A 27,814-nucleotide genomic window follows, 5' to 3' on the forward strand; every position below is an offset into this window, starting at 1 on the left:
GTGTGTGTATGGTGTGAAATTGTTAGATAATACTTGTTAGATATTACTGCACTGTCATGGCTAGAACCACAAGCATTTTGCTACACCCGCAATACCATCTGCTAAATATGTGTATGCGACCAATAAAATGTTATTCGATTTTGATTTTAAATAAACGTCCTTTTTATCAATGGTGTTTTTTGCTGGAGTCAAAATGACTCCAAAGGATTTTAATTTGTTAAAAGTCCATATTGATACATAAACACTAAACCATTATTTAGATTTATTAAGAACAAGTTGATTGACAAAGTCATGGAAATTTGAAACAATTGAATAAACCACATTTTTGGCTATGATAAAAGATATGCCTCTGGGGTCAAAATGATCCATATCAGAAGTATGGTTCAATGCAAATATGTAGTGGGTGTAAAGTTTGTTTTAAATTCTAACTAATTAAAAACGACGTAATATACTGCTAAACATTTGTGAAATAAATGAAAAATAAACGTTTAGTTCCTCAGCTGCGTTGCCCACTCCAGTCAGCATATGGCGATGTACGTCTTTTAGGTTCAGGAGACGCTGCCAGTGTGACGTGTATTCTAGTGGACGGGACGCTTCTTCTACAACAACAGCTAGTCAGACACCTCCGTAGCTTTCTAGCAAACATAGCTACAACATTCACGCTCTTTACACGGTTTTCGTGTATTTTAGTTGCTGTGTGTGAAAACACACTTCTGTCGTATGTACTTGTTGGCCCATTTAATTATATATTGACGTTGTTTGTCAGCTAGCTGGTTTGCTAAGTTAGCTTAGAACTAGACTAGTCGCTAATGCTAGCTAGCTAGCTAACATCTCCGACCATGAGTTCACTAAGCCACTCTCCTCTTGATAAAGATGAGGAGTTCGGCTGGACGGAGAGAGAAACTCTCGTGAAAGAGGAAGAGGAGGATGTCACAGTACAAAAACAAGTAGAGGGTGAGGCTGTTACCGTGAAAGAAGAAGAGAAAGACGTTTCAGTGAAAGAAGAGGAATACTCGTTCAGAGTGAAAGAGGAGGTGGATGTTACAGTAAAAGAAGAGGAGAAAGAGGAGGATGCAGTTTTTGGAGTGAAGGAGGGGACCATGACTGTCACATTGAAAGAGGAGAAGGAGGAGGAAGAGGTTGGAGATCTGTTTAACACCAGTAAGTACCGTCTCTGCAGTCGTTGAACCAATATGCAGTAACGGGGTTCTACACTTTAATGTTGTTCTGTAGGAATGGCTACACTAACATGTAGAACACGGATATCTGGGCCCGGTTTCCCAAACGCATCTTAAGGCATCCAATGGTTCTAACGATGAATTTAGCCATAAGATGGTTTTGAGAAACCGTTCCCTTATTAACACTACCAAGTATTGTCTTAAAAACAGAGTCACGAACTCTGCAGTTGAACTGATGTTTGGTGTTAAAGCGGAAATCTGCAATTGCTACATCAATATTGTGACTTTTAAATTATTTACTTATAGCCATTGATTCTTGAAGAATATAACACATGCTTCATGAGCTTAGTTCAACTGTTGTACCCAATCAGATCCCCAAATAAGCTTTTTTACTCTGTTTAGAAACAATGTAAACTAACACTATTGCCTCAACATGGTTAAAACTATCATGTTCATATCATGGATGGTCAGTCCTTGTATCCATAGGTCTGTCCTTCTGTAGTTACATTTCTCCAACCCCATAATTATCTTATTACCAAAACAGTGGTGGAATGACAGATTTGTTATTGTTTGAACTAGAGGTCGACCGATTTTTCGGAATGGCAGATTAATTAGGCCGAATTTCAAGTTTTCATAACAATCGGAAATCGGTATTTTTGGATACCGATTTGGCCGAATATTTGTTACACTTTTATTTCATCTTTATTTAACTAGGAAAGTCAATTACGAACAAATTCTTATTTTCAATGGCGGCATAGGAATGGTGGGTTAACTGCCTCGTTCAGGGGCAGAACAACAGATTGTCAACCTTACAGTTAACTAGTCCAATGCTATAACGACCTGCCTCCCGTTGCATTCCACAAGGAGCCTGCCTGTTATGTGAATGCAGTAAGCCAAGGTAAGTTGCTAGCTAGCATTAAACTAGTTAACTACACATGGTTGATGATATTACTAGAAATTATCTAACGTGTCCTGCGTTGCATATAATCTGACTGAACGTACAAGTATCTAAGTATCTGACTGAGCGGTGGTAGGCAGGAGCAGGCGCGTAAACATTCATTCAAACAGCACTTTCGTGCATTTTGCCAGCAGCTCTTCGTTGTGCATCAAGCATTGCGCTGTTTATGACTTTAAGCCTATCAACTCCCGAGATGAGGCTGGTGTAACCGAAGTGAAATGGCTAGCTAGTTAGCATGCGCTAATAGCGTTTCAAACGTCACTCGCTCTGAGACTTGGAGTAGTTGTTCCCCTTGCTTTGCATAGGTAACGCTGCTTCGAGGGTGGCTGTTGTCGTTGTGTTCCTGGTTCAAGCCCAGGGAGGAGAGGGACAGAAGCTATACTGTTACACAGGCAATACTAAAGTGCCTATAAGAACATCCAATAGTCAAAGGTTAATAAAATACAAATGGTATAGAGGGAAATAGTCCTTAAATTCCTATAATAACTACAACCTAAAACATCTTACCTGGGAATATTGAAGACTCATGTTAAAAGGAACCACCAGCTTTCATATGTTCTCATGTTCTGAGCGAGGAACTTAAAAGTTAGCTTTTTTACATGGCACATATTGCACTTTTACTTTCTTCTCCAACACTTTGTTTTTGCATTATTTAAACCAAATTGAACATGTTTCATTATTTATTTGACGCTAAATTGATTTTATTGATGTATTATATTAAGTTAAAATAAGTGTTCCTTCAGCATTGTTGTAATTGTCATTATTACAAATAAAAAAATAAAAAATTGGTATCTGCTTTTTTGTTCCTCCAATAATCGGTATCGGCATCAGCGTTGAAAAATCAATATCGGTCAACCTCTAGTTTGAACTGCAGTTTGCCGGGTTGTGTGGGTTTTTTAAACAGCAACAAAATGGCTGCCTAGAGACTTGGTTTGGTAAACAGCTGAGGGATGGGGGAAGGAGAAATGTAACCACTCTCACATTCATAGAGAACGCTATTGTAGAAACCGTAACCCAACACCTCCCTACCTCGTGAAGAAGTTCAGACATCTTGGCGTAACAGTTATAAGGTGTTAACTTGACAGTCGCTGGACCCAGGTTTGAGTTCAGCTCAGGGCTACTCCCTGAATTCACTACACTATGAATACAAGGACTGGCCATCCATGATGTCATAATGATAGTTTTACCAGGTTTCTAGGCTATATAGTATATTCTAGAATTCATCCATGATGTCATAATGATAGTTTAACCAGGTTTCTAGGATATATAGTATATTCTAGAATTCATCCATGATGTCATAATGATAGTTTAACCAGGTTTCTAGGCTATATATATATTCAAGAATTGCCAGTGAAGATTTCCTATGGAGGCAAATTATTAGAGCTGTTGATAAGTCATTGTATAATATTCAGCCAATTTTTTTTTTCATGGCCTTACATTAAAGGCAAGACATACCTAGATTCAATTACATTCATTAATTGATTTGAAACATTTGCTTTAATCCCTTCTCAAAGTTGTTGCCTTGACGGATTTGTATGAAACAACATTTTTGTATTTATTTAAATGTAACCTTTATTTAACTAAGCAAGTCAGTTTAGAACAAATTCTTATTTACAATGACTGCCTACCCCGGACGACGCTGGGCCAATTGTGCGCCGCCCTATGGGACTCCCAATCATGGTCGGTTGTAATAAAACCTGGATTTGATCCAGGGTGTCTGATGTGGTTCCTCAAGCCCTGAGATCCCGTGTCCTCTGCACCACCTGGGAGTCCCAAAATCATGTTCTAGTGCTGTCTCTAACAAATACATCTTGGTCAACCAAGAGTCATCTGTTCTCTCTACCAATCGCCCCATGTGTTTTTATAAAATCAAATATACATTTACATTTAAGTCATTTAGCAGACGCTCTTATCCAGAGCGACTGAACTTGTCTGATGCTTGAACCTGTCTGGCACCAGTGGGACGGTAGCGTCCCACCTCGACAATAGCAAGTGAAATTGCAGGGCGGCAAATTCAAAACAACAGAAATCCCATAATTAAAATTCCTCAAACATACAAGTATTATACACCATTTTAAAGATACACTGTGGTTGGATTTGCAAGAAGTTTATGATTTCAAAAACGCTTTACGGCGAAAGCACACCATCTGACTATGTTAGGTCAGTGCCTAGTCACAGAAAACCAGCCATTTTCCAGCCAAGGAGAGGGCTCACAAGTCAGAAATAGCTATTAAATTAATCACTAACATTTGATGATCTTCATCAGATGGCACTCACAGGACTTCATGTTACAATATAAATGTGTCTTTTGTTTGATAATGTCCCTCTTTATGTCCAAAAACCCTAGTTGAAATTGGCGCGTTATGTACAGTAATCATTGTCTCAAACAAACATCCGGTGAAAAGAGCCAAATCAAATTACAGAAATACTCATCATAAACATTGATGAAAATACAAGTTTTATACATAGGATTAAAGATAAACATCTTGTTAACCTGTTAAGTCGACCCTCTACTTTTTCGAACATTCTGTTAAAAATCGCGCAAAATTTCAGCGCCCTGCTACTCAGGCCAGGAATATAGTATATGCATATGATTAGTGTGTGTGGATAGAAAACACTCAGACGTTTATAACACTGGTTAAATCACGGCTGTGACTATAACAGAACGTGCATTTCATCGAAAAGTGCAGGAATATCTGATCACTGAAAATGGAAAAAAATTCCATCCGTGACTTCAAGGAATTGTTCAAAGTGAATCGAATTAAATGAGGCCGAGGTTGCAGTGCCTACAGCTTCCACACATTGTCTAGAGTCTTGTAATTTGATTTGCAATTGATTCTTGGTCTATCCGAATCAAGGGAATCGATTCCCTCCGGTCTCCGACCGGATGTTTTGGTCGAGCTCTCTCCAAGCGTTGGACTAGTAACCGGAAGGTTGTGAGTTCAAACCCCCGAGCTGACAAGGTACAAATCTGTCGTTCTGCCCCTGAACAGGCAGTTAACCCACTGTTCCCAGGCAGTCATTGAAAATAAGAATATGTTCTTAACTGACTTGCCTGGTTAAATAAAGGTTAAAAAAAAAATTAAAAAGACATTTTTTTCGAAACAGACACCTATAGAATTGACATCGCCTCCTGATGAATTTTATCGCTTATTAACGTGTACTAATATCTAAAGTTGCATTACAAAAGTATTTCGAAGTGTTTTGTGAAAGTTTATCGTCGACTTTTTGAATTAAAAAAATGACGTTAACGTTATGAAACGCTATTTTTTTCCGTTTATCACACAGTCTTCATAGATCGATATCTAGGCTATATATGGACCGATTTAATCGAAAAAAAGACCCAATAGTGATTATGGGACATCTAGGAGTGCCAACAAAGAAGATGGTCAAAGGTAATGAATGTTTTATATTTTATTTGTGCGGTTTGTGTAGCGACGACTATGCTAATTATTTTGTTTACGTCCCCTGCGGGTCTTTTGGGGTGTTACATGCTATCAGATAATAGCTTCTCATGCTTTCGCCAAAAAGCATTTTAAAAATCTGACTTGTTGCCTGGATTCACAACGAGTGTAGCTTTAATTCAATACCCTGCATGTGTATTTTAATGAACGTTTGAGTTTTAACTAATACTATTCGCATTTAGCGTAGAGCATTTGCATTTCCAGAGCTCTAGATGGGACGCCTGCGTGCCAGGTAGGACCAAGAGGTTAATCCAGCCGCTGTGTCAGATTTCAAAAAGGCTTTACGACGAAAGCACACCATGCGATTATGTTAGGTCAGTGCCTAGCCACAGAGAACCATATAGCCATTTTCCAACCAAGGAGAGGTGTCACAAAAGTCAGAAACAGTGTTGAAATTAGTCACTTACCTTTGATCTTCATCTGGTGGCACTCCCAGGTCTTCATGTTAGACAATAAATGTTTGTTTTGTTCGATAATGTCCCTTTTATGCCCAAAAACCTCAGTTTTGTTGGTGCGTTTAGTTCAGTAATCAAAAGGCACAATGCACGCTCTCAACATCAGACGAATAGTTTTAAAAAGTACAATAAAAGTTTGTAGAAACATGTCAAACGATGTTTAAAATAAATCCTCAGGTTGTTTTTGTCATATTTAATAATATTTCATCCGGACAAATGCTTTGTCAAAAGAAAAGGTAAACAAGAAATGCGGGCTCCCAATCACGCGCTTGGCTCATGGCTGGAAATATCCGCTGTTTACTCATTGAAAATGCTGTATCTCCCTCATTTTTCAGAGTAAAGGCCGGAAACAATGCCTAAAGACTGGCCACATGTAGAAGAAGCCATAGCGATCGTGAACTGGGTCCTACGTCTTTGTATGGTGGATAGGCTTTCAATGGAAAAACAGCCTTTCAAAATAATAGTACTTCCTGGATGGATTTTTCTCGGGTTTTCGCCTGCCATATCTGTTCTGTTATACTCACAGACATTATTTTAACAGTTTTGGAAACTTGTGTGTTTTCTATCCAAATCTACTGATTATATGCATATCCTAACTTCTCGGCCTGATTAGCAGGCAGTTTAATTTAGGCATGCTTTTCATCCAATATTCCGAATGCTGCCCTCTACCCTAGTGAAGTTAAGCATTCTGTTTGATTAAATAATTAAGACACACAAATGACTCGAAGTCATAACTAGAGGGAGCCGGTCGTCAACATAACCCGACCAGAGGGAGCCGGTCGTCAACATAACCCGACCAGAGGGAGCCGGTCGTCAACATAACCCGACCAGAGGGAGCCCCCCTGCGCTGCTGGACTTCGTACATTCTGCCGTTCTGCTCATGAAGTTTGCAGTAATAGACTAATAGACTAATATTCTACAGATATACTAATAGACAACACCATTAGTCTGCAACCTTTTCCAGTTGGAGTGCCAATTTATCTGACCATTTCTGCTAATCTGTGTGCCAGTTAAGATTTTCATTTGCACATTTTCGTGGAATAGTTTAATTTAATTTATAATAGCATCTCAACATTATTGTCTGTGATTAATCTATCTAAATCTAAATGAAAAATTATAGAAATCTAAAAGTAACTTTTATTGCCATTGCCAACTATGTAAAAAAAATAGCCTACATAAAGCCAACAAATAAAAACATTGCATCCTGCAGGTAGAAAATATCCTGATAAAAATAAATATCCTAGAAATCACATTGGCTTCAAATGGCCTGTCTTCAACCAATTTGAAACATTGTATCAACTATCAACTGGGTCAGGAAACTCGGATAACAAGCTTGCGACATTGTAAAACATATTCTCAGCCCTCAGTTTCCCGCGCCATTGAGTTCTGGACAGACACAGCTGTAGGCTATTTGTGCAAACGATAAGAAGTAATCAGGTATTTTATGACATTTCCACTGGATCAGAGCATTACATTTTTCCCTTTCATGCCGAGTGGTTATCGAAAGGGTAAGAGCTGGAAATCTTTTACTATTGTCATTCGCAATTGATTTTGATTAGACTTTGTTTACTTGCTGTTTGAGGTGAAGAAAAATTTGCTTTGAGAACCTCCACAACTCATTAGTGGTGCAGCGTTAAGACAATCAGAAATACTACCAGACATCCTCAAATGGGCACATTTTATAGGTCTACATTTGCGCGCAGGCCAGATAGACTAGTCCTACTTCTCTGTGGGTAATCAGGTGTGTGTCCTTACTCAACATAGACCGAATTGTTTCAAACAAGACAATTAATAAATTGACAAAACTGACGCATCTTGCGAAGTAAGGTCTGGGTGGTCTGCCATGGGTCGTTTCATTTAGTATCCGTTTGGGTCGGCATGGGGAATGATTTTATTTCCCCATAGTATGTTGTACGGAAGTTGACTGACTGAAAGGGAGTGTAACTTTATGACTATAATTACTGCTCCCTGAAGGAGGGAAATTAATTACAAAACCTGATTGGCCCCTCCCCTTCCTGGGTCGTTGAAGAGTGGTATTAAATTGAAGAAATAAACCTGAGCCTCACGCTCATCACCTGTGGAAGGCGGGGCGTCCAGCAAGGTGTGGATTTAATAGTAAGTTGTAGCTAGTTTCCCTCCTCAGGGAACAGTAGTTATAGTCATAAAGTTAAGCTTGTCATATGATGAAGTTCAACTTAAACACTCAATCTTGCTGTGGGACAGTTTTTTGTATTCAGATCTCTGAAATGCACTCTAACCACGTATCATTTAGTGTGTCCCTATGTTACGCTGGGAAAACAGTTTTCATGGGCACAGAAATTATAACTAATTTGAGTTTGCTAAATCCAATGGTTCTATCCTAGAGTCACCTTAACTTTATTGACAACACCCAAATCAATACTGTCATTTATGTTGTTGTTAGGTGAAGTTATGGGCCAATTTGTTCGACACTTATATTAAGTATAAAGCAGTTGATTTGCATCAATAACACACAGGACATTCAAGCAAGCCTTACAATTATAATCCAAAGTAGTGTGAAATGCACTCATAAGCAACCTGTAAATGGAGGCTTTTTTGCTGCCAGCCTATGAGAACTCCCCTGAGTTTCCCCCACTGTGGTGAATTCGTAAATAGACACAGAGCTTAAAGATAAACTTCTCCTTAATGCAACCGCTGTGTCAGATTTCAAAAAAGCTTTACCCGCGAAAGCACACCATGCGATAATCTGAGTACAGCGCTCAGCCACCAAAACAAGCCATACAGATACCCGGCAAGTTGTGGAGTCAACAAACGTCAGAAATAGCGTTATAAATATTCACTTACCTTTGATCTTCATCGGAATGCACTCTCAAGAATCCCAGTTCCACAATAAATGTTTATTTTGTTCGATAAAGTCCATAATTTATGTCCAAATACCTCATTTTTTTCGGGCGTTTACTTCACTAATCCAAATGCACAAAGCACGGGCACTAAGTCCAGACGAAAAGTCAAAAAAGTTCCATTAAAGTTTGTAGAAACATGTCAAATTGATGTATATAATCAGCAATCACTTGAAAAACTACAAACCTCAGATTTCCCACTTGCTGATTGGATATTTCATCATTCAAACAGTTTTAGAAACTTCAAAGTGTTTTCTATCCGAATCAACTAATACTATGCATATCCTAGCTTCTGGGCCTGAGTAGCAGGCAGTTTACTCTGGGCATGCTTTTCATCCGGACGTGAAAATACTGCCCCCTATCCCAAAGAAGTTAATGTGAGTTTCCTTGAGTAGCACTCCTGATCTTGCACTGATAGTGTGCTGTAATATTCAGAATACATTGTGAAAAATGAAAATCTTCACTCACCATTTTTGTTTGTTTCTGCAATCAGATTGTGTGCGTATCGCCCTGGTACCGCAATTTTATTAAACACAGAAAGGGGCCTATATTGGAGACCAAAAGTCATCTGGCACACTGCTTAGGGGTTCAGCAACTGTAATAACTTTCTTCTAGCCTACAATCATCGATGTTATTACTAATGTGAAAATAAGACAAAATAGGACTTTCTCACTTGACTGTCTTAAGACAAAATATTACTTTTCTTTCTCATTTTAAGACGATTGTCAAATCATTTTAACATTCATTACAGACGTCAATTGTTGTACAGCATGGCATCGCTGTTGTCAACCCCTTTTACAGTGTATTTCTGTTGTTGTGGGCCTTTAACCATCTGTCTGACTTTGTCGTTCACACAGAAGAGAGACGAGACTATCGTGGATCCTCTTGGGAGCCTCAACAACATCATGATGCTGACGAGGCAGAGAAGAGTCTCTCCACATCAGAACACCTCAAGAAACACCAGCAGAAACCCACAGGAAAGAAATCTCACTGCTGCTCTGACTGTGGGAAATGTTGCAAATCTTCATCAGAACTTAAAATACACCAGCGAGTACACACAGGAGAGAAATCTCACCACTGTTTTTACTGTGGGAAGAGTTACTCATGTTCAGATTCACTAAAAGTACATCAGAGAATTCATACAGGAGAGAAACCTTATAGCTGTGATCAATGTGGGAAGAGTTTTACTCAGTCAGGCTGTCTGGTAGTGCACCAGAGAACACACACAGGAGAGAAACCTAACCACTGCTCTGACTGTGGGAAAAGTTTCTCAAGATTAGATTCACTAAAAGTACACCAAAGAATTCACACAGGAGAGAGAAATTTCTGCTGCTCTTACTGTGGGAAACATTACTCAAGGTTAAATTCACTGCAAGGACACCTGAGAATTCACACTGGAGAGAAATCTTACAGCTGTGATCAATGTGGGAAGAGTTTTGCTCAGTCAGGCAACCTGCTAGTGCACCAGAGAACACACACAGGATATAAACCTTATGGCTGTGATCAATGTGGGAAGAGTTTTACTCAGTCAGGCAGCCTGAAATCACACCAAAGAATACACACTGGAGAGAAACCTTATGGCTGTGATCAATGTGGGAAGAGTTTTACTCAGTCAGGCAGCCTGATAGTGCACCAAAGAGCACACACCGGAGAGAAACCTTATGGCTGTGATCAATGTGGGAAGAGGTTTGTTGCATCTAACTATCTGACTACACATCAGCGAACACACACAGAGCAATCTTATAGCTGTAATCAATGTGAGAAGAGTTTTACTCAGCCAAACACTCTGATAGTACATCTGAGAACACACACAGGAGAGAAACCTCATGGCTGTGATCAATGTGGGAAGAGATACTCTGATAAAAGATCTCTGATAAAACATCAGACAATACATACATGAACGAGTTGTTTCATGATATCAATGAAATAATGTCACAATGTAGAATGTTTTAACATTGTAGTAGGAGTATTTTAATGTCACAATGTAGAACCCTAAATGTTTGCCCCCTGTTCTATTGATTTCAACATGATATGGCTATTAACCTCAGGGGAAAATCCAGGCTCTGAAATGAATGAGTACTATTTATATGATTTAACAAATTGAGTAACAAAAAGAGTTGTGTTATACTTACCACGTTAGTGACCCACTTGAATCAAAATGCAGCACTTAAATGTAGCAAGCTCTTTTCTAACCAGTGATGTACACATTATTCACAGATTCTGTGTGGTTTCTGAGCTGTTAATTTTAACATGTTGTCCCCCCCTCTCTTGCGCAATATGAGTGATGAAAAATACATGTTGTTTCTCTTAGTGTTGGGGACCCATGAACTCAAAATGTAGCTGACTGTCTTCTCCAGGTTGTCCTCTAACCAGGGTGGTAAAATATATCTCCCATTTCCATGTTTTTGTTGTTGTGTTAGTTTCAAAAGCCCGTACAATCTGATTTCCCCCCTAATCGATATCAGTGATTTAGTTTCAATGTACTTGCAGCCTATACACATGGACGCAGTATAATAAATTGGTCTATAATCAATTTTCTTAACAATCCTACATCACTCCAGCATTTCGTGACAACATTCAAATGCTAATTGTCTTTATTCCACTACTGAAGAAGCATGTCTCAAATCACCTCATATTTCAAACATCCAGCCTGACAAAAGATACATGTTTTATTATTCCATGCCTCCCCATTCAGTTAATTATTGTCAATACATATTAACAAAGAGGTGTACATTTGGTTTTGATATTTCATATTTACAATTTAATAATTATTGATGCAATCAAACTGACCATTTTTGGGTACCATTATATTGACATTGTTGCCCTGCTTTTATAATATCAGGGTTCATTCTTGGATGTGCCAACCCAAATTTACTAGCGCATGACATTGGGGACTGGGCCCCGATCCAACAACATGCCTATCTACTGAACCCAGAAAAGAGAAAGAAGCTCTGCAGTGAGGTGGAAAGTTACTACGGATATTGCAGGAGTTTCCTCTTGAAATCAGACATGTCTGTTGGTTGCTGATTGTCTCAAGGGTGGGCAGTCAAAAAGTTTTGTGTTTAGCCAGTGCTTTGCCATGGATCACAATTTATTTTGACTGCACATTTTTCTTTATTGGAGATGTTTTGTTTGGGCTCGTTCCAAGGGGAGGAGATACTACGGATATTAAGGAGAGTTCTAGAAAGGAGTGAGTTTTAGAACGAGGAGTTCTAGAAGCTAATGAGTTTTAGGAAGACGAGTTCTAGAAGCTAAAGAGTTTTAGGATTCTATAGAAAGAAAAATGAGAAAAAAATAATACGATTGTATATTAATATTTAGAAATAAGTGTTTTTTCTTAATTGTTGACAGCCAGTAGACACCATGTTTATATTGGTGAAGGTGAAGCATTGTAGTTGATTATCATGTGAAATTGAAGTTTTTTTCTGTTGGTGGTAAGCAAACTTGTCCAACAAAAATATAGGATATATTTGTTTTCTTAAGGGGGAAGGTGTTACAGGCTTTGGTTTTTCCATTTATGCTTTGAGGTTGGACTTTAGCACGTATAGCTCGTTAGCACGTATAGCTCGTTAGCACGTATAGCTCGTTAGCACGTATAGCTCGTTAGCACGTATAGCTCGTTAGCACGTATAGCTCGTTAGCACGTATAGCTCGTTAGCACGTATAGCTCGTTAGCACGTATAGCTCGTTAGCACGTATAGCTCGTTAGCACGTATAGCTCGTTAGCACGTAGGACGCACTGATTGGTGTCACCTCGTTAGTCAGTATGTGTTACACCTGTGCTGGCTTGTCCATCTCGTTAGTGGGAAGGTGTTTCACCTGAGCTGGTCCAGGTTTATTTAAGAGTGTCTGGCCCAGTGCTCCAGTTGTCTTGATAAATGTGGAGAGTCAACACCTTTTAGTTGAGCTACCTTTTTGGTTTGCTTCCTGTCTTTTAGTTTGTTGTGGGTTTTTCTTCTGTTTGCCTCTTCTTGGGCAGATTTAGTGGGTGTCATGGTTGCTGTCAGTGACTCTTTGTTAGTTCCCTCTTCTATTTAAGTGACATTTCTGGTTTTCCTGCTGGGGAACGTAATAACAAACAATGTAGTAAAACAAACGTATATTTTGGGTTGGATGTTGCATCAAATGTTTTATATTTGAATCAATGGCATTTCCTTAGAATGCTCATTAGACTTCCAGTTGTTAGTCTTGTTTTATATCCTCATGTATGTTGTGTACTAAATATTGTTTATTTCCTGTGAAGCCATCACCTTCCATCCATGTCTGAAGTGTGCTGTTTAAATAAAGCTTGATTTTATTTGAACAAACAAATGAACTCATTGACTGACCAAGACTCTTGCCAAACCAATGAACAAATATTTGTAAAAGCAACACATTTCTTGGTCCATCTTAATATGAAAAACAGTTTAAGCCTGCTGAAGATGTGGTGGAGTGGTAAACACCACCCCCGGCTCTACCAGGGTGTTGAGGTGGTCTCCCACAGCTCTGCTTATGTCATGTTCTGTGGCCTTGCTGTTCTATTTCTTGACTGCCCTGCAACACAGAAACACATTTAGTCATATTATATACAACACTCAGGCCCGGTTTCACATAAAAGGCTTAAGTTTAGTCCCAGACCAAAATGCTTGTTTGAACTGTCTTAACCCAAAGCGACTTGCACAGACTTATATTAAAATAGTCGTAGATTTAGCCTGTTCTGGACTAAACAAAGTCGATTGCAAGAGGGAGAATTAGAGCTACTCCAAGACTAAATGGAAGCTTAAATGAATATTTTCAAAGAGGAAAGTTTAACTTCTGCTTCGTGCTGTTTGTGAGGGAGCCTGGACTATGTGGAATGTCTAAATGAAGACCAACATGCACTACAGAGGCCAGAACAGTACTGGTGGATATGAGTCATCCATTACATTACTTTGAGACCGCTTTCCTATGTACAAAGAAAATGCATTGGAGATAATATCTCTGCTTGAGCCTAGACTTTCCTCTCTGTCTCAAAGAGGAAGGCCTTCACCCAATTCTCTCCAAGTTCTGATCACTTTGAGGTTTTTGGCATCTGGAATCTTTCATTGTGAACTGGTGATTTGTGTGGTGCCAGTGAAGCAAATGTGTGTTTAATTGTGCACAAAGTCTGCAGGGCCATTTGTGAACTGAGGAGTCTTTACATCAAGATTCTGATGCAGCTGGTCAAGCCAACTATAAAGTTCAATTCTATGAATATGGGCACTTCCCAGGTTAGATGGATGTCATGTTCCCATCAAGTGTCCATCAACACCTGATGCTGAGGAGTACCGTAACCATAACAACTGGTTTTCAATCAATGTTCAGGGTGGATGCACTCCTCATTTAGAGTTCAAACATTGTTGCCTGTTGGAAAGGTGCAACTCACGATTGAATGATTTCCCTCAACTCTTCATTAGTCTCAGTTTCAGAGAGGACAACATAGTGGACAACTACTAATAGTTACTACATAGTAACATGGTCTACTAATAGTTACTACATAGTAACATGTTCTACTAACAGTTACTACATAGTTACTACATAGTAATGTGGTCTACTAATAGTTACTACATAGTAATGTGGTCTACTAATAGTTACTACATAGTAATATGGTCTAACAGTTACTACATAGTAACATGGTCCACTAATAGTTACTACATAGTAATATGGTCTACTAATAGTTACTACATAGTAATATGGTCTACTAATAGTTACTACATGCTCTACTAATAGTTACTACATAGTAATATGGTCTAATAGTTACTACATAGCAATATGGTCTAACAGTTACTACATAGTTACTACATAGTAATGTGGTCTATTAATAGTTACTACATAGTAATGTGGTCTACTAATAGTTACTACATAGTAATATGGTCTAACAGTTACTACATAGTAATGTGGTCTACTAATAGTTACTACGTGGTCATATGGTCTACTAATAGTTACTACATAGTAATATGGTCTACTAATAGTTACTACAAAGTAACATGGTCTACTAATAGTTACTACATAGTAATATGGTCTAACAGTTACTACAAAGTTACTATATAGTAATGTGGTCTACTAATAGTTACTACATAGTAATATGGTCTAACAGTTACTACATAGTCATGTGGTCTACTAATAGTTACTACATAGTAAAATGATCAGAGTAACTTTTTTCACTCCAGACATAAATCCCACAACAGCTGAGCAGTAAAGATTACAATAAAGCTCATATCCACACGAGAGGGATGGTCCAGCGTATGTTTGGAGTATGGAAAAATAGATTCCAGTGTTTTCGCAAAACACTTAGTTTCAAGCCAATAAAATGCTGCAACTTGCTACAACTGTGCTGCATGCACAACCTGAAGCAGCATGGCTGTTCTGATCCTCCCATGATCAGCATCAAGCAGATGTACCCATGACTGAGGTAGATGTGCTCATGACTGAGGCAGGCAATGACCAACGAATATTGCACATGGAGTTGCTTCACACTGCAGCACTTCAACTAGATGAGACGCATTTAAATATGGAATTTATTCATTATGGCTTAATTTTGCTTTGATAATGTTTGTTAAAATTTCAAATAGTGTGCAACAAAAATAAATGAGTGACTAAACCAAGCCTGGTTTAAAATGTAGTTTGTGGTGATTAAATACTCTCACTCATGAATATCCAAATGACAAAACAATTATTTTTAACATATATTGTTCACCATGGCTGGTCAACACGGTTGTCTAATTTACTGTCTCTTTGTTGGATCATAACTCTCTCTTCCAACTTCATGTCCAATTCAACCTGTCTGTCACGTAGAGTAGGCCAGAAGGCTAAACTGGATAACCTAACCTCTATCAAAATAAAAAGATGGCGGAACCGCAAAAGTTCTTCTGTGCAAAGGTGTTTATTTACAAGTGATTCCGGAACAAAAAAAACAACAGTACTGCCATCAACGTCTACCTTATGGGACAGCTTAAAAACAATGCTGCCCCATCCACAGCTCAATCCAAAACAAAAACCTCCCCATGACTGAAAGAGAGGCTCCTTTTGTAGGGCTAGCCCCTCCCCTCAGAACAATTAACCCTAATTAATTAATCAATTAACAATACAAACCTACCTTTTCCATGAACTAAACATACTAAAGGATATACATTGCAACACGGTTTTAAACAATATCACAACATAACATTTACAACATTACCTCACTACTGACAATATCTTTCAATATGCCCATATGCATTACTGAGCCATTTGGGACAGGCACTATAAAGCCAACCCAATTCCCTTAGCTCGGGTCCTTTTCCAGCATACCCGGAAGCTACAGAGATGGAGAGAGAGGAACAGAACAAACAAACAATGCGCTCATCCACAACATTGATAAGTATAATAATTATTGTATCTCTCAAATATGAACACTGACAGGTGTGAAATGCATGCACCAAGACAGAAGTTAATTTGTGTGTCGACCCACATTGTTAACTTATCTTATAATGGCGCAGGGAGGAGTGAAGAATATGTGTGTGCGTTAAAGAACCAAATGCTGCCCGCGGCCAGTGACGGACTTCTACGTCACACTGTCCAATTCTCATTTCACGTTCTTCAGATATTTCATTTTATTCTCATGAAATTATCTGGTTAATGTTTCACGAGTTGTCATCTTCTTTGTTCTCTGCTGAAAGGTGGTGGCAGCATCTTCTCTCAGGGATGTTATAGCAGATGTGGAGGGAACACACTCACTGTGTACTGGCTCTTACAACCTGTTCACATTACACCCTCACTGTGTACTGGCTCTTACAACCTGTTCACTACATAGTAACATTCCTTCCTCTGGAAAAAGAACACGGTTAGAAAAACAAATAAACTCATATGGTCCTTAGAATGAAGAATAAAGACAGACAAGTGGAATATATTTACCAATGGAAGTAACCAATTTATCGATCTCTTCTGATCTCTGCTTTCTTGTTTTAAAGTCAGTTTAAGGTTCTTCCACAGAGTCTATAAAAGGCAGATATAATTTAATAATGGAAGTGATGTCAAAAAAATATGAATATGAGAAATGTGAAATACTGATAATAATACAGATATCTCACCTAAAGTTGTTGCACTCTTCTTGTGGTCACATTTCCATTGAATTCACAGCTAATTGCAGCCCAACCCGCTTGTTCTACTGCTCAGTAGCAGCAGTGTGGTTTTACATTCAATAACTGGATGTTTTAACAACATTTGTTTTGGTAGCGTTTTTTTCACACAAACAAATTATTTTTGTTATTGTTTCGTCTCATTATTCACACCAGTATTGGTGTTTTCTATTCCGGGTTTTAATGGGCACCATTAGACCAACAGCAGGTGTTCATACTGAACCTGATCAGGATTAACCCAGGTGTTCATACCGAACCTAATCAGGATTAACCCAGGTGTTCATACTGAACCTAATCAGGATTAACCCAGGTGTTCATACTGAACCTAATCAGGATTAACCAAGGTGTTCATACTGAACCTAATCAGGATTAACCCAGGTGTTCATACTGAACCTAATCAGGATTAACCCAGGTGTTCTCATTTAGGCTTACTTACCTTCTCCAGTCTCCGACTAACTTTGCCTAATTTAAGCCACGTTCAGGAAAGCTTCTTAAATGTCCTAGTTTAACTAGTACTGGCTTAATCTAAGCCCTGCAGGGTCGGTATGAAACCTAATGTCCAGTGGTATTGATCTGTTTGATCCAATTGTTTGTTTCAGTTTACAGTTGTTGAATCCTTTGACATATTGTTGATTTAAAAACTTTTCAGTTTCAACAAATGCACTGGGTTGGTTGAAAAGTGATACTGTTTTGACATAGTGGAAGATATACTGAATTGATACTGTTTTTCATACTAAGATGGACTAAAATATGTGCTCGTTGGTTATGCAAGAGGGTGGCAGGTAGCCTAGTGGTTAGAGCTGACAATGTAAAAATGTTCTGCCCCTGGTAGGCAATCATTGTAATTAAGAATATGTTCTTAACTGACTTGTGATAGAGGAATTCTAAATTCCTTTATGTTTTAATTGCCAAAACCAATTAGCACTCATTTCTAATTCATTAATGAATTGTAAGTTCATTAATTATGCATGAAGTAGATTGAGACCAGTCTTAAAAGCCAGGTAAATAGCGTTTAATTCAAGTGAGTACTGACCCAAAATACAAAGAACATTACATTTTAAAGAAAGGGAACATAAAATGACGTCATCAGTTTCACACCCTCTCCCATCCTTACAATAGGTAGTATTCAGTCCTAGAGAAGTTTTACTCCCCTCATAAACTACATTCCAACCTGTCTAAAAGATATACTTCTTTCCACTAATGGAATCCAACCAAAACATTCTTATCTGTTTGAAAAACTATCTTATCCCTACTCCTTAAATTTCCCAGGAGGCATCAGACAATTAATTCATTCTGCTTACATTTTCAGTAACAGCTCAACCAAAAACTCATACTTTTCAAATCATAACATAACAGTATTAGAATAAATGGTTCTAATCAATAATGTATACATAATTAATCATCTAAACTATAATTTCCTCTAACACTTGCCTAGTTAAAGGTTAAATAAATGATTAAGTCTGTTGATTGTCAGTCATTGGGTTAATATGTTTTGCAATATGTTCAAATCAAGCTTTATTTATACAGCACATTTCAGACATGGATGCAACACAATGGCTTCACATGAATTTACAAAAATAAAAAACAATGAAAATAAACTGAAATATTTAACACACAACAAACATAAGAGGATAACAAACAGAAGATTAACATCTGAAAGACTAATGAGCACTCTAAGGAAAATCCATTGATTAAAATATTAACAACATGATGGACAAGCCAGCACAGGTGTAACACATTGACTAACGAGCGTATGCGCTAATGAGCTATACGCGCTGACGAGCTTTACGTATTGACGAGCTAGACGTGCTAAAATCCAACCACAAAACATAAATGGAAAAACCAAAGCCTGTAAAACGTTCCCCTTTAAGACAAATATATCCTATATGGATGGACAGGTTTGCTCACCACCAACAGAAAACTTCAATTTCACATTATTATCAACTACACTGCTTCACCTTCTAAAATATAAACATGGTGTCTACTGGCTGGCAACAATTAAAAACAAGAAAAACACGTATTTCTAAATATGAATATACCAATCGTTTTATTTTTGTCTCCTTTTTCTTTCTATAAAATCCTAAAACTCACTAGCTTCTAGAACCCCTCCTGTCTCAGCCTCCAGTATTTATGCTGCAGTAGTTTATGTGTGGGGGGGCTAGGGTCAGTTTGTTATATCTGGAGTACTTCTCCTGTCCTATTCGGTGTCCTGTGTGAATTTAAGTGTGCTCTCTCTAATTCTCTTTCTTTCTCTCTCTCGGAGGACCTGAGCCCTAGGACCATGCCTCAGGACTACCTGACATGATGACTCCTTGCTGTCCCCAGACCACCTGGCCATGCTGCTGCTCCAGTTTCAACTGTTCTGCCTTATTATTATTGGACCATGCTGGTCATTTATGAACATTTGAAAATCTTGGCCATGTTCTGTCATAATCTCCACCCGGCACAGCCAGAAGAGGACTGGCCACCCCACATAGCCTGGTTCCTCTCTAGGTTTCTTCCTAGGTTTTGGCCTTTCTAGGGAGTTTTTCCTAGCCACCGTGCTTCTACACCTGCATTGCTTGTTGTTTGGGGTTTTAGGCTGGGTTTCTGTACAGCACTTTGAGATATCAGCTGATGTACGGAGGGCTATATGAATTAATTTGATTTGATTTCCTAAAACTCACCAGCTTCTAGAACTCTCATCTTCCTAAAACTCACTAGCTTCTCATTCCTTAATATCTGTAGTAACTTTGCACCTCCCTGCGGAGCTTCTCTCACTTTTCAGGGTTCACTTGATAAGGATGTTGTTGGATCGGAGCCCAGTCCCCAATGTCATGCTCTAGTACATTTGGGTTGGCACATCTGAGAATGAACTCTGGTATTTTATAAGCAGGGCAACAATGTCAATATAATTGTAGCCAAAAATTGTCAGTTGGTTGCATAAATAATTATGATTACTAAATGTTACATGAATTGTAAATATGAATGATCAAAACCAAATGTACACTCCTTTGTTAAAATGTATTGGCAATAATTAACTTAGTGGTGAGGCATGGAATAATAAAACCTATATTTTGGCAGGCTGAATGTTTGAAATATGAGGTGATGTGAGTCAGGCTTCTTCAGTAGTGGAATAAAGACAAGTAGCACTTTAATGTTAAGAAATACTGGAGTGATGTAGGATTGTTAATAGAATTGATTATAGACTCATTTATTACACTGCATCCATGTGTATAGGCTGCAAGTACGTTGAAATTAAGTTAAATGACCAGAAAAACATCTTCTCAACTTTCACTTTCAACCAATGTATATTGGACTTCAGACTTAGTCTCATTTTCAACTACATTTTGCTAGGTGGGATATTTCATTGATATCATGAAACATCTCCTCCATGTATGTATTTTCTGATGTTTGATCAGATGGCTTTTATCAGAGTATCTCTTGTCACATTGATCACAGCTATGAGATTTCTCTCCTGTGTGTGTTCTCTGGTGTACAATAAGATGGTTAGATGAAGTAAAACTCTTCCCACATTCAACACAGCTATAGGTTTTCTCTCCTGTGTGTGTTCTCTGGTGTAGAGTCAGATGGTCAGACCGAACAAAACTGTTCCCACATTGATCACAGCTATACGGTTTCTCTCCTGTGTGTATTCTCTGATGAATTTTAATGCCTGATGAGGTGAATCTCTTCCCACAGTCAGAGCAGCAGTGAGTTCTCTTCCCTTTCGATCTCTGCAGTGTTTCTTGAGGTGTTCTGATCTGGAGAGACTCTTCTCTGCCTCGTCAGCATCATGAGGTTGTTGAGGCTCCCCAGAGGATCCACGACTGCCCCGCCTCTTTCCTGTGTCAATGACAAAGTCAGACAGACGGTTAAAGGCACACAACAGCAGAAATCCATTGTTTATTTGAGGTAAAAGGTGATGCCCAGATCATACCCATGAAGTTGTACACAATTGATGTCTGTTCAATTATTTGACAAATAAGACAGCAACAATCATATTTTGTCTTGTTTTCACATTAGTAGTAACTAGAAATTGGTTATTAAAGTTGTTGAAATCCTAAGCAGTGTGCCAGGCGACTTTTGGTCTCCAATATAGGCCCCTTTCTGTGTTAGCTAAAATTTCAGCATGAGGGAAATGCACACACAATTTGATTGCAGAAACACCTCCCTGCTAATGAGGAAACCGCTAGTTATGGATGCAGTATATCTGCCTGGAGCAAAAAATGGTGAGCAAAAGATTTTAATTTTTCACAATGTATTCTGAATATTACAGCGCAAGATCAGGAGTGCTACTGAAGGAAACTCACATTAAGCTCTGTGTCTATTCACTAATTCATCACCGTGGGGGAAAACTCAGGGGAGTTCTCATAGGCTGACAGTAAAAATAGCCTCCATTTCCAGGTTGCTTATAAGGGCATTTCACATTAAATATGCATTAGAATTGTAGGGCTTGAATCCCCTGCTGAATATGTTTGTGTTATTGTCGCAAATCAAATGATTTATAGTTAAACATTTCAACTAGTAAAATGCTCTTTGGCTAGCTTTGCCATCAGCCTGACAATACGTTTTTAATTAAGCAATTGGCCCATAACTTCACCTATCAATAACATAGACCTACTGTAGGACCCATAACTTCACCTAACAACATAGACCTAATATAGGACCCATAACTTCACCTAACAACAACATAGACCTATTGTAAGAACCGTAACTTCATAAAACAACAACATAGACCTACTGTAGGAGCCATAACATCAGCAAACAACATAGGAACAATAACTTCACATAACAACAACATAGACTGACTGTAGGACCCATAACTTCACCTAACAACATAAGCCAACTGTAGGACCCATAACTTCACCCAACAACATATATCTACTGTTGATACAATAATTTATATGTTTAAAGTAATGACTAAAGTATTCCACCCTGAAAACTGTAGAACTGTACGACGTGTTAAGATCATAACATTATAATCTGATGATGATGTGTGTGTTGGAGAAGACTTGTAAATAGCATTAATTTATTGAGTTAATGTTGAATAATAGAAGGGAACATTCAACATTGGTAATTTAAGTGCGTCTCAAAGTAGGTTAGAGAAATATTAACGGTTAGGAGGGAACACGTCTGTGAGGGTTTGTAGGAAACAAGTTGATCTATTTCTCTGAAGAAATAGGCGAGACTGAGTTCCGAGAAGGGAAGAAAGCCAGGCGCTCCGAAACCACAGAGGTTTCCTGTTTTGATCTAGACTTGTCAGTTGCAGACATGAAGATAGAGGAACCCGGTTAGACAGAAGGAACTATCAAAGTAGAACATTGTGACAGAGTTAGAGAAGATAAGGGGCATTTATAAAGTGTCATGGATAACCAAATGTGAGGTATAAAAGGCTATGTGCATTGTATGATTTTCAGAGAGCTGTCTGAATAAAAGACTGATCTATTGCAGACTGAGACTTTGTCTAATTCTTCATTAACCAGAGCCTTAGAACCTATGGGAATTCGTCAAAGCTTGAGTGATAGTTGAGTTCAACCATTGAGATAGCAAAATTATTGTGACAGAAGGACCTCGGGCGTTACTCTGGACCCTGATCTCTCTTTTGATGAACATATCAAGACTGTTTCAAGGACAGCTTTTTTTCATCCACGTAACATTTCAAAACTCTGAAATGTTCTGTCCAAAAATGCTGCAGAAAAAAGTATCCATGCTTTTGTCACTTCTAGGTTAGACTACTGCAATATGCTCTACTTTCCGTCTATAAGGATAAAGCACTAAATAAACTTCAGTTAGTGCTAAATACGGCTGCTAGAATCTTGACTAGAACCCAAAAATGTGATCATATTACTCCAGTGCTAGCCTCTACACTGGCTTCCTTTTAAGGCAAGGGCTGATTTCAAGGTTTTACTGCTAACCTACAAAGAATTACATGGGCTTACTCCTACATATCTTTCTGATTTGGTCCTGCCATACATACCTACATGTACACTACGGTGACAAGACGCAGGCCTCGTAATTGTCCCTAAATTTTTAAGCAAACAGCTGGAGGCAGAGCTTTCTCCTATAGAGCTCCATTTTTATGGAATGGTCTGCCTACCCATGTGAGAGACGTCAGACTCGATATCAACCTTTAAGTCTTTATTGAAGACTCATCTCTTCAGTAGGTCCCATGGTTGAGTGTAGTCTGGCCCAGGAGTGTGAAGGTGAACGGAAAGGCATTGGAGCAACGAACCGCCCTTGCTGTCTCTGCCTGGCTGGTTCCCCTCTCTCCACTGGAATTCTCTGCCTCTAACCCTACAGGGGCTGAGTCACTGGCTTACTGGTGCTCTTTCATGCCGTCCCTAGGAGGGGTGCGTCACATGAGTGGGTTGAGTCACTGTTGTGGCTATTCTTGGCCTTGTCTCAGGATGGTAAGTTGGAGGTTGAAGATATCCCTCTAGTGGTGTGGGGGCTGTGTTTTGGCAAAGTGGGTGGGGTTATATCCTGCCTGTTTGGCCCTGTCCGGGGGTATCATCGGATGGGGCCACAGTGTCTCCTGACCCCCCCCTGTTTCAGCCTCCAGTATTTATGCTGCAGTAGTTTATGTGTCAGGGGGCTAGGATCAGTCTGTTATATCTGGAGTATTTATACTGTCTTATCCGGTGGCCTGTGTGAATTTAAGTATGCTCTCTCCAATGCTATCTTTCTTTCTCTCGGAGGACCTGAGCCCTAGGACCATGCATCAGGACCACCTGGCATGATGACTCCTTGCTGTTCCCAGTCCACCTGGCCGTGCTGCTGCTCCAGTTTCAACTGTTCTGCCTGCGGCTATGGAACCCAGACCTGTTAACCAGACGTGCAAACTGTCTCAGACCTGCTGTTTTCAACTCTCTAGAGACAGCAGGAGCGGTAGAGATACAAATGATCAGCTATGAAAAGCCCACTGACATTTACTCCTGAGGTGCTGACCTGTTGCACCCTCGACAACTACTGTGATTATTATTATTTGACCATGCTGGTCATTTATGAACATTTGAACATCTTGGCCATGTTCTGTTATAATCTCCACCCGGCACAGCCAGAAGAGGACTGGCCACCCCTCATAGCCTGGTTCATAGCCTGGTTCACCTAGCAATAACACAGAATTTGTCATGCAGGTGAAAGAGGACCCAAAAGCGACTTGGCGAAAACAGAGTCTTTAATCCAGTAAAGTAAATACAAACAAAAAACACAACTTTCCTGCTAATGACGAGGACAAACTGGAGACTAGATTTGAACAGCAGGTGAACAGCAGGTGCCTCGGGAAGGCACTTGAACCAGACAGACTCAGACACCTGCTCACCACGCAGCATCTGAGGAAAACACGACACGACAGGGCGATAACAAACACAGCACGGTGAATTCTAGACAAGGAACCGACAGGACAGGAACCGAACACAAAGGAAGAAATAGGGACTCTAATCAGGGGAAAGGATCGGGAACAGGTGTGGGAAGACTAAATGATTGATTAGGGGAATAGGAACAGCTGGGAGCAGGAACGAAACGATAGAGAGAAGAGAGAGCTGAGAGTGAGAAAAGGGGGAGAGAGAGGGATAGAAAGAGGGAAAGAACCTTAAGACCAGCAGAGGGAAATAATAGAATGGGAAGCACAGGGACAAGACAAGATAATAAATGACAAAACATGACAGTACCCCCACTTTGTTTCCTGGCGCACTCGAGGAGGAATCCTGGCGGCAACGGAGGAAATCATCAATGAGTGAACGGTCCAGCACGTCCCGAGACGGAACCCAACTCCTCTCCTCAGGACCGTAACCCTCCCAATCCACTAAGTATTGGTGACCCCGTCCCGAGAACGCATGTCCATGATCTTATGTACCTTGTAAATAGGTGCGCTCTCGACAAGGACGGGAGGGGGAGGGAAGACGAACAATGCGAAGAAAGGGCTTGACACAGGAGACATGGAAGACACCTACAAGATGTCGCGGAAGACATAGACCTACTGCGACAGGATTGACTTGGGAGACACTAACAACCATGAACCTCAATATCGTAGAGGAACCCATAAAGCCACCTAACTGGCCGCAACAATACCTTGACTCTTAATCCTGCGTTTGATTGGCGGCTCTCACAGTCTGTGCCCTGTAACGGCAAAGTGCATAGACCTACCCTGTTCCAGGTGCGCTCATAACGTTGGCAAACGCATAGGAGGGAACGCAATGGACTTCAATGGGATGAGAACAGAGGAGGCTGGTAACCCAGACTACTCTGAAACGGAGATAACCACCTAGCAGACATAAGCGAACTGTAGGATTCTGCCCAGGGAGCTGTCTGCCCAAGACGCAGGGTTTCTGAAAGAAAGGCTGTTGATACAATAATTGGCCCTATATGTTTAACCGTTAACTGGGGATGAAACCCGGAAGAGAGACTGACGGACGCACAATCAAACGATTCCTCCCTCCAAAACTGTGACGTGAATTGCGGGCCTCTGTCTGAAACGGTGTTAACGGGAGGCCATGAATTCTGAATACATTCTCGATAATGATTTGTGCCGTCTCCTTAGCGGAAGGAAGTTTAGCGAGGGGTGTGAAATGTGCCGCCTTAGAGAACCTATCGAAACCGTAGCATCAATTTCCCCGAGTTAAAGGCAGACCGGTAATGAAGTCTAGGGCGATGTGAGACCATGGTCGAGAAGGAATGGGGAGCGGTCTGAGACGACCGGCAGGAGGAGGAGTTACCCGACTTAGTCTGCGCGCAGTCCGTCTGTGAGCAGCCACGAAAGGCGCGTGTCACGCTCCTGAGTCGGCCACCAAAAGCGCTGGCGAATAGACGCAAGAGTGCCTGAACACCGGGATGACCAGCTAACTTGGCAGAGTGAGCCCACTGAAGAACAGCCAGACGAGTGGAAACAGGAACGAAAAGGTTACTGTTTTGATCTAGACTTGAGTGCTTGCTTAACCTGAAGATTTCAATTCCCCAGACTGTTAACCCGACAACACGTTAAGGAAGAATCCCTCGGGATCAGTAGAAGCCACAGAAGAACTAAACAGACGGGATAAGGCATCAGGCTTGGTGTTCTTGCTACCCGGACGGTAAGAAATCACAAACTTAGAGAAAATAACGAGCTTGACGGGCATTAAGTCGTTTGGCAAACGGATGTACTCAAGGTTCTTATGGTCTGTCCAAACGACAAATGTGAGTCGCCCCCTAAATTCGCCTAGGGCTATGATGGCGAGCAGTTCACGGTTACCCATCATTTGCGCTCAGATGGCGCTGGCTGAAAAAAAAGCGCAAGGATGAACCTTATTGTCAGACTGGAAGCTGGGATAGAATGGCTAATTCTTGAAGCGTAACCTCGACAATGAATTGTCTAGACGTCCTAGGAGTAACGAGGATAGGAGCGGACGTGAAAGTTTTAGAAGATCAAAAGCCATGGAGAACCGGACCACTTAAAATTATTGACAGAAGTAAGAGCAGAGGGGCAGCAACTTGACCTCGAATGAAACGCCGATAGAAATTAGCTCTGGCTGCACCCACGTGACCTTGAACGGGCCAATCACTTTTGACCTTAGCGGAATCCATCTGAATGCCTTCAGCGGAAATAACTGTAACGGAGGAGACATGAAAAGAGCTTTTTTCAGACTTTACGTAGAGACATTTCAAAACTCTGTAGAACACGTTCGTGCTGAACATGAATCTCGCTGACGGAGAAAAAATCAGGATATCCCAAGATAGACAAAAACAAAGATGTTCAGCATGTCTCTCAGAACATCATTAACTAATGCTGAAAAACAGCTGGCGCATCCAAACGGCAGAACCCGTACTCAAAATGCCCTAACGGACTAAATAAACTTTTCCACTCGTTATGCTAAGATGGTAAGCGTTACGAAGGTCCAACTAGCACCTGGCTTGAGAATCTCGAAAAATGATGACATCATAACGACTCGTTAGTCATTCAGCCTCGATAATCCACGCAGGGGCGCAGAGTACCGTCCTTCTTCTTAACAAAAGAACCCCGCCCCGGCTGAGGAAGAAGGCACTATGGTACCGGCGTCAAGAGACACAGACAAATAATCCTGAGAGCCTTACTTACGGGAGCCGACAGAGAGTATAGTCTACTGATTTGGTCCCCAAGGAGATCAATACTACAATCATACGACTACGGTGAGAGGAAGGGAGTTGGCTGGGACCGACTGAAGACCGTTGCAGATCATGATATTCCTCCGGCAAGTCAAACGCCAGGTTCCTCCTGAGAAGTAGGGACAGAAGCTTTCTGGCAGACATTAAACACTTCACATGACAAGAAACGTTCCAGGATAGGATAGAATTACTAGACCAATTAATAGAAGGATTATGACATACTGCCAGGGATGACCCAAAACAACAGGTGTAAACGGTGAACGAAAAATCAAAAAAGAAATAGTCTCACTGTGGTTACCAGATACTGTGAGGGTTAAAGGTAGTGTCTCAAATCTGATACTGGGAAGATGACTACCATCTAAGGCGAACATGGGCGTAGGCTTCTCTAACTCTCTGAAAGGAATGTCATGTTTCCTCTAACCCATGCTTCGTCCATGAAACAACCCTCAGCCCCAGAGTCTATCAAGGCACTACATGTGGACCGAACCGGTCCAGCGTAGATGGACCGACAAAGTAGTACAGGATTTTGATGGAGAGACTTGAGTAGTGCGCTCACCTGTAGCCCTCCGCTTACAGATGAGCTCTGGCTTTTACTGGACATGAATTAACAAAATGTCCAGCAACTCCTAATAGAGGCACAGGCTGGTGATCCTCCGTTCTCTCCTTAG

The 27,814-nt window shown here is 40.2% G+C and overlaps 1 protein-coding gene across 1 annotated transcript; it reads left to right on the forward strand.

Moving 5' to 3' along the window:
• The first annotated feature begins 577 nt into the window (after positions 1–577).
• On the forward strand, positions 578–12,551 carry LOC124015795 (zinc finger protein OZF-like). Its single transcript, XM_046331265.1, has 2 exons — positions 578–1,161; positions 9,792–12,551. The coding sequence occupies exons 1-2, from the start codon at positions 840–842 to the stop codon at positions 10,832–10,834; spliced, it is 1,365 nt and encodes a 454-aa protein (XP_046187221.1). The 5' UTR covers positions 578–839; the 3' UTR covers positions 10,835–12,551.
• The last annotated feature ends 15,263 nt before the right edge of the window (positions 12,552–27,814 follow it).

This window comes from Oncorhynchus gorbuscha, linkage group LG26 (genome assembly GCF_021184085.1).
Source record: "Oncorhynchus gorbuscha isolate QuinsamMale2020 ecotype Even-year linkage group LG26, OgorEven_v1.0, whole genome shotgun sequence".
Classification (NCBI taxonomy): Eukaryota; Metazoa; Chordata; class Actinopteri; order Salmoniformes; family Salmonidae; genus Oncorhynchus; species Oncorhynchus gorbuscha.

Excerpts from the sequence above, each read along its gene's own strand:
- LOC124015795 (XM_046331265.1), top strand. The coding sequence starts at position 840 with ATGAGTTCACTAAGCCACTCTCCTCTTGATAAAGATGAGGAGTTCGGC. Across the intron at positions 1,162-9,791 it reads TGGAGATCTGTTTAACACCA|AAGAGAGACGAGACTATCGT; the intron begins GTAAGTACCGTC and ends TCGTTCACACAG.